We start from the raw sequence: 7,475 nt of genomic DNA, 5'->3' as shown, positions 1-7,475 counted from the left end.
CGGCTAAAACGACTACAACGGCTACAACGACTACAACGACTACAACGACTACAACGACTACAACGGCTACAACGACTACAACGGCTACAACGACTACAACGGCTACAACGACTACAACGACTACAACGGCTACAACGACTACAACGACTACAACGGCTACAACGATTACAACGGCTACAACGACTACAACGACTAGAACGGCTACAACGACTACAACGACTACAACGGCTAAAACGACTACAACGACTACAACGGCTACAACGACTACAACGGCTACAACGACTACAACGACTACAACGACTACAACGGCTACAACGACTACAACGATTACAACGGCTACAACGACTACAACGACTAGAACGGCTACAACGGCTACAACGACTACAAAGGCTAAAACGACTACAACGACTACAACGGCTACAACGACTACAACGACTACAACGACTACAACGACTACAACGACTAGAACGGCTACAACGACTACAACGACTACAAAGGCTAAAACGACTACAACGACTACAACGGCTACAACGATTACAACGGCTACAACGACTACAACGACTACAACGGCTACAACGACTACAACGGCTACAACGACTACAACGACTACAACGGCTACAAAGGTACAACTACTACAAAGGCTACAACGACTACAACGACTACAACGGCTACAACGACTACAACGACTACAACGGCTACAAAGGTACAACTACTACAACGACTACAACGGCTACAATGACTACAATGACTGCAACGGCTACAACGACTACAACGGCTACAACGACTACAACGACTACAACGGCTACAACGGCTACAACGACTACAACGACTACAACGGCTACAATGACTACAATGACTGCAACGGCTACAACGACTACAACGACTACAACGACTACAACGGCTACAACGACTACAACGGCTACAACGACTACAACGACTACAACGGCTACAATGACTACAATGACTGCAACGGCTACAACGACTACAACGGCTACAACGACTACAACGGCTACAACGACTACAACGACTACAAGGGCTACAACGACTACAACGGCTACAACGACTACAACGGCTACAACGACTATAACGATTACAACGGCTACAACGACTACAACGACTAGAACGGCTACAACGGCTACAACGACTACAAAGGCTAAAACGACTACAACGACTACAACGGCTACAACGACTACAACGGCTACAACGACTACAACGACTACAACGACTACAACGGCTACAACGACTACAACGGCTACAACGACTACAACGACTACAAAGGCTAAAACGACTACAACGGCTACAACGATTACAACGGCTACAACGACTACAACGACTACAACGGCTACAACGACTACAACGACTACAACGACTACAACGGCTACAACGACTACAACGGCTACAACGACTACAACGACTACAACGGCTAAAACGACTACAACGGCTACAACGACTACAACGGCTACAACGGCTAAAACGACTACAACGGCTACAACGACTACAACGACTACAACGACTACAACGACTACAACGGCTACAACGACTACAACGGCTACAACGACTACAACGGCTACAACGACTACAACGACTACAACGGCTACAACGATTACAACGGCTACAACGACTACAACGACTAGAACGGCTACAACGACTACAACGGCTACAACGACTACAACGACTACAACGGCTACAACGACTACAGCGGCTACAACGACTACAACGACTACAACGGCTACAACGACTACAACGGCTACAACGACTACAACGACTACAACGGCTACAACGACTACAGCGGCTACAACGACTACAACGACTACAACGGCTACAACGACTACAACGGCTACAACGACTACAACGACTACAACGGCTACAACGACTACAACGGCTACAACGACTACAACGGCTACAACGACTACAACGACTACAACGGCTACAACGGTGTATATATTCCGGAAGGCAGTGTACGTACTTTGCCGACAGGCAGTGTATGTATTACGGAAGCGGTGTACATACTCCACGGGAAGGCGGTGTATATATACCGGCAGGCGTGTACGTACTCTGCCAGCAGGCGGTGTATATATTCCGGCAGGCGGTGTATATATTCCGGCAGGCGTGTACGTACTCCGCCGGCAAGCAGTGTATATATTCCGGCAGGCGTGTACGTACTCCGCCGGCAAGCGGTGTAGATATTCCGGCAGGCGGTGTATATACTCCGGCAGGCGGTGTACGTACTCCGCCGGCAGGCGGTGTAAATATTCCGGAAAGCGGTGTATATATTCCGGAAGGCAGTGTACGTACTCCACCGGCAGGCTTTTTATATATTCCGGCAAGCGGTGTATATATTACGGCAAGCGGTGTACGTACTTCGCCGGCAGGCGGTGTATATATTAAGGCAAGCGGTGTATATATTCCGGAAGGCTGTGTGCGTACTCCGCCTGAAGGCGGTGTTTATATACCGGCAGGCGTGTACGTACTCCGCCGGCAGGCGTTGTATATATTCCGGCAGGCGGTGTATATATTCTGGCAGGCGTGTACGTACTCCGCCAGCAGGCGGTGTAGATATTTTTGCAGGCGGTGTACGTACTCCGCCGGCAGGCGGTGTATATATTCTCGCAGGCGGTGTACGTACTCCGCCAGCAGGCGGTGTATATATTCCGGCAGGCGGTGTATATATTCCGGAAAGCGGTGTACGTACTCCGCCAGCAGGCGGTTTGTATATTCCTGCAGGCGGTGTACGTACTCCGCCGGCAGGCGGTGTACGTACTCCGCCGGCAGGCGGTGTATATATTCTGGCAGGCGGTGTATATATTCTGGCAGGCGGTGTACGTACTCCGCCGGCATGCTGCGTAGATACTCCGGCAGGCGGCGTATATATTGCGGCAGGCGGTGTGCGTACTCCGCCGGCAGGCGGTGTATATATTCCGGCAGGCAATGTACGTACTCCGCCAGCTGGCGGTGTATATCTTCCGGAGGGCGGTGTATTCCGGCAGGCGGTGTATATATTCGTGCAGGCGGTGTACGTACTCCGCCAGCAGGCGGTGTATATATTCCGGAGGCGGTGTATATATTCCGGAAAGCGGTGTACGTACTTCGCCAGAAAGCGGTGTAGATATTCTGGCAGGCGTTGTCATTATTCCGCCAGAAGGCGGTGTATATATTCCGGCAGGCGGTGTAGATATTTTGGCAGGCGGTGTATATATTCTGGCAGGCAGTGTACGTACTACGCCTGCAGGCGGTGTATATATTCTGGCAGGCGGTGTACGTACTCCGCCGGCAGGCGGTGTATATATTCTCGCAGGCGGTGTACGTACTGCGCCAGCAGGCGGTGTATATACTCCGGCAAGCGGTGTAGATATTTTGGCAGGCGGTGTATATATTCCGGCAGGCGGTGTACGTTCACTGCCAGAGGCGGTGTATATATTCCGGCAGGCTGTGTATTCTGGCCGGCGGTGTAGATATTCTGGCAGGCGGTGCAAGTACTCCGCCGGCAGGCGGCGTATATATTCCGGCTGGCGGTGTATATATCCTCGCAGGCGGTGTACGTACTCCTCCAGCAGACGGTGTAGATATTCTGGCAGGCGGTGTACGTACTCCGCGAAATTACAGGGGCTAGACAACGGGTCTCTCCTGCAATAAATTACAGCGAAATTACAGGGGGTTAGCCAACGGGTTTCTCCTGTAATAAATTACAGCGAAATTACAGGGGGTTAGCCAACGGGTCTCTCCTGTAATAAATTACAGCGAAATAACAGGGGGTTAGCCAACGGGTCTCTCCTGTAATAAATTAAAGCGAAATTACAGGGGGTTAGCCAACGGGTTTCTCCTGTAATAAATTACAGCGAAATTAAAGGGGGTTAGCCAACGGGTCCCTCCTGTAATAAATTACAGCGAAATTACAGGGGGGTTAGCCAACGGGTATCTCCTGTAATAAATTACAGCGAAATTACAGGGGTTACCCAACGGGTCTCTCCTGTAATAAATTACAGCGAAATTAAAGGGGGTTAGCCAATGGGTCTCTCCTGTAATAAATTACAGTGAAATTAAAGGCGGTTAGCCAACGGGTTTCTCCTGTAATAAATTACAGCGAAATTAAAGGGGGTTAGCCAATGGGTCTCTCCTGTAATAAATTACAGTGAAATTAAAGGGGGTTAGCCAACGGGTCTCTCCTGTAATAAATTACAGCGAAATTACAGAGGGTTAGGCAACGGGTATCTCCTGTAATAAATTACAGTGAAATTACAGGGGCTAGACAACAAGTCTCTCCTGTAATAAATTACAGCGAAATTACAGGGGGTTAGCCAATGGGTCTCTCCTGTAATAAATTACAGTGAAATTACAGGGGCTAGCAAACAAGTCTCTCCTGTAATAAATTACAGCGAAATTACAGGGGGTTAGCCAACGGGTCTCTCCTGTAATAAATTACAGTGAAATTACAGGGGCTAGCCAACGGGTCTCTCCTGTAATAAATTACAGCGAAATTACAGGGGGTTAGCCAATGGGTCTCTCCTGTAATAAATTACAGCGATATTACAGGGGCTAGCAAACAAGTCTCTCCTGTAATAAATTACAGCGAAATTACAGGGAGTTAGCCAACGGGTCTCTCCTGTAATAAATTACAGTGAAATTACAGGGGGTTAGCCAACGGGTCCGTCCTGTAATAAATTACAGCGAAATTACAGGGGGTTAGCCAACGGGTCTGTCCTGTAATAAATTACAGCGAAATTACAGGGGGTTAGCCAATGGGTCTCACCTGTATTAAATTACAGCGAAATTACAGGGGGTTAGCCAATGGGTCTCTCATGTAATAAATTAGAGCGAATTTACAGGGGCTAGCAAACGGGTACTCAATATGTTTTCTGTTTTAGGTACTGAATGTGTTTTCTGTTGTAGGTACTAAATTTGTTTTCTGTTGTAGGCACTCAATATGTTTTCTGTTCAGAATAATTGCAGCATTTATTCTGAATAAATGCAGCATTTATTCAGAAGAAGGCAAAAGGCAAAGGGAGAAGGCAAAAGTCAAAGGGAGAAGGCAAAAGGCAAAAGGGAGAAAGCAAAAGGCAAAAGGCAAAAGGCAAAAGGCAAAAGGGAAAAGGCAAAAGGCAAAGGGAAAAGGCAAAAGGCAAAAGGGAGAAGGCAAAAGGCAAAAGGGAGAAGGCAAAAGGCAAAAGGGAGAAGGCAAAAGGCAAAAGAGAGAAGGCAAATGGCAAAAGGGAGAAGGCAAAAGGCAAAGGGAGAAGGCAAAAGGCAAAGGGAAAAGGCAAAAGGCAAAGGGAGAAGGCAAAAGGCAAAAGGGAGAAGGCAAAAGGCAAAGGGAAAAGGCAAAAAGGCAAAGGGAGAAGGACAAATTGTCCCAGGACAAATTGTCCCAGGACAAATTGTCCCCAGGACAAATTGTCCCCAGGACAAATTTAGAAACGAATTAGAGACCCCTCAATAACTACCTACATCACATACCTTTGATCCCTCGATAGTCGTCCTTCCTCCTGATCACTTTTCCGTCCTTCCCACTCGCGTCCCTTGTTCATAGCCTTCTTCCTTACACTCTTCCACATCTAGAAAACGAATTAGAAACTCCTTAATTACTAAAACTCTACCTCCATCACATGCCGTCGATCCCTTGATATTCCTTCATCTTCTTGATTGCTTGTTCCTCCTTCTCCCTCGCGTCCCTTGCTCTTGTCCTCGTTCCTCCCATTCTTATGCACCTAAAAAAACTAATTAGAAATCATCCAACATAAAAAACTCTACCTCCATCACATACCGTCGATCCCTTGATATTCCTCCTTCTCCTTGCTTGCTTGTTCCTCTTCTCCCTCGCGTCCCTTGGTCTTGTCCTCGTTCCTCCCATTCCTATGCACCCCCCCAAAAAAACTAATTAGAAATATGTAACACAATTAGGACCCAATATGAGTATTGACTCTGCCCTAACACTGCCCCTAAAATAGACGGCCCCGACGGTAAATTTGATGAACCGGGAGAGATTTAACAGCAATACTACGTCGAGAACCACGATTAGGACCCGAATACGCGAAATAGACGCCTAAAACCACTCGACTCCCACGAGACGAATCGATCTCCCCTCCCGGGCCCCCAATTTCCTCCGCGCAACGCCAACAAACCCTCGCGAAAGCTCGTAACATCACCGAGAAGCGCCGAAAACCAAAAAAACCGACGAGAGAGCGAATAAACGCGAAGATAACACCTCCGAACGTACACAGAGCCCCCGTAACGCGATCGCGAGCAACGAGAAGCACGTAAAAACGTTCCTAACCTTTCGCGATTGTACATCTTTCCCTCCTTTCATCGCGGTCGCCCCGTTTTGAGCCGGTTTCAGTCATCCCAGCGCAATGACTGAAAATGCAGTTCCCGTATATCAGCAACCTGAATAAACATTCTTCGCATATATTGAAAAATACGAACACGATCTCGCACACTGTCACACATGCACAGAAAAAAATTAGACAACCTAGAGCGCAAAAACACCGAACATTTTCGCGGCCCGGTTCCTAATGGGGGCCCCATTTTCATCTAATATTTCTTTGCTTATTTTAAGCTGTGAATCAGTCGAACGATGTCTTATCTGAGGCAGAAAAATGTTTTCAAAGCTGTCTTAGCTTTTAAAAGAGCAAAATTTTAGCGGCTCGGTTCCTAATGGGGGCCCCATTTTCATCTAATAATTTTTTGCTTATTTTCAGCTGGAAATCACTTCATAGAGCACTTCTCTAATTCAGAAAAACGTTTTCAAAGCTTCCTTAGCTTTTAAAAGAGCGAAATTTTCGCGGCCCGGTTCCTAACGGGAGCCCCATTTTCATCTAATAATTTTTTGCTTACTTTAAGCTGTGAATCAGTCGAACGATGTCATATCTGGGGCAGAAAAATGTTTTCAACGCTGCTTTGGCCTTTGAAAACGTGAAATTTTCGCGGCCCGGTTCCTAATGGGGGCCCCATTTTCATCTAAAAAAATTTTCGCATTTTACGCTGTGAATCAGTCGAATGATGTCATATCTGGGGCAGAAAAATGTTTTCAAAGCTGCGTTAGCTTTTAAAAGAGCGAAATTTTTGCGGCCCGGTTCCTAATGGGGGCCCCATTTTCATCTAATATTTTTTTGCCTATTTTATGCGGTGAATCAGTCGACAGAGTTCTTCTCTAATTAAGAAAAACGTTTCCAGCGCTGCTTTGGCCTTTAAAAGAGCGAAATTTTCGCGGCCCGGTTCCTAATGGGGTCCCCATTTTCATCTAAAAAAAATTGCGCATTTTACACTGTGAATCAGTCGAATGATGTCATATCTCTTGGCAGTAAAATGTTTTCAACGCCCCTTTGGCCTTTAAAAAAGCGAAATTTTTGCAGCGCGGTTCCTAATGGGGGCCCCATTTTCATCTAATAATTTTTTGCTTATTTTAAGTTGTGAATCAGTCAATAGAGCTCTTCTCTCATTCAGAAAAATGTTTTCAAAGCTGCATTAGCTTTTAAAAGAGC

At 46.9% G+C, this 7,475-nt stretch overlaps 1 protein-coding gene across 5 annotated transcripts; it reads right to left on the bottom strand.

Moving 5' to 3' along the window:
* Window positions 1-5,117: 5,117 nt before the first annotated feature.
* Window positions 5,118-6,388, bottom strand: LOC136197143 (uncharacterized). Of its 5 annotated transcripts, none has more exons than XM_065986862.1 (4): window positions 6,269-6,388; window positions 5,759-5,847; window positions 5,601-5,711; window positions 5,118-5,549 (listed from the first exon to the last, which is right to left on the bottom strand). In XM_065986862.1, the coding sequence occupies exons 1-4, from the start codon at window positions 6,299-6,301 to the stop codon at window positions 5,534-5,536; spliced, it is 249 nt and encodes an 82-aa protein (XP_065842934.1). In that variant the 5' UTR covers window positions 6,302-6,388; the 3' UTR covers window positions 5,118-5,533. The 5 variants fall into 5 exon arrangements, with proteins under 5 accessions (XP_065842934.1, XP_065842930.1, XP_065842929.1 ...); XM_065986858.1 differs by having other exon boundaries at window positions 5,601-5,702; XM_065986857.1 differs by having other exon boundaries at window positions 5,119-5,549; window positions 5,592-5,702.
* Between the last annotated feature and the right edge of the window lie 1,087 nt (window positions 6,389-7,475).

This window comes from Oscarella lobularis, chromosome 17 (assembly GCF_947507565.1).
Source record: "Oscarella lobularis chromosome 17, ooOscLobu1.1, whole genome shotgun sequence".
Classification (NCBI taxonomy): domain Eukaryota; kingdom Metazoa; phylum Porifera; class Homoscleromorpha; order Homosclerophorida; family Oscarellidae; genus Oscarella; species Oscarella lobularis.
This window is presented reverse-complemented; position numbering and strand designations above follow the sequence as displayed.

Coding starts and splice junctions, on each gene's coding strand:
- LOC136197143 (XM_065986857.1), bottom strand. CDS start 6,335: ATGACTGAAACCGGCTCAAAACGGGGCGACCGCGATGAAAGGAGGGAA. Junction 5,848..6,268: donor AAGATGTACAATCGCGAAAG/GTTAGGAACGTT, acceptor GGGGGTGCATAG/GAATGGGAGGAACGAGGACA. Junction 5,550..5,591: donor ATCGACGGCATGTGATGGAG/GTAGAGTTTTAG, acceptor TTCGTTTTCTAG/ATGTGGAAGAGTGTAAGGAA.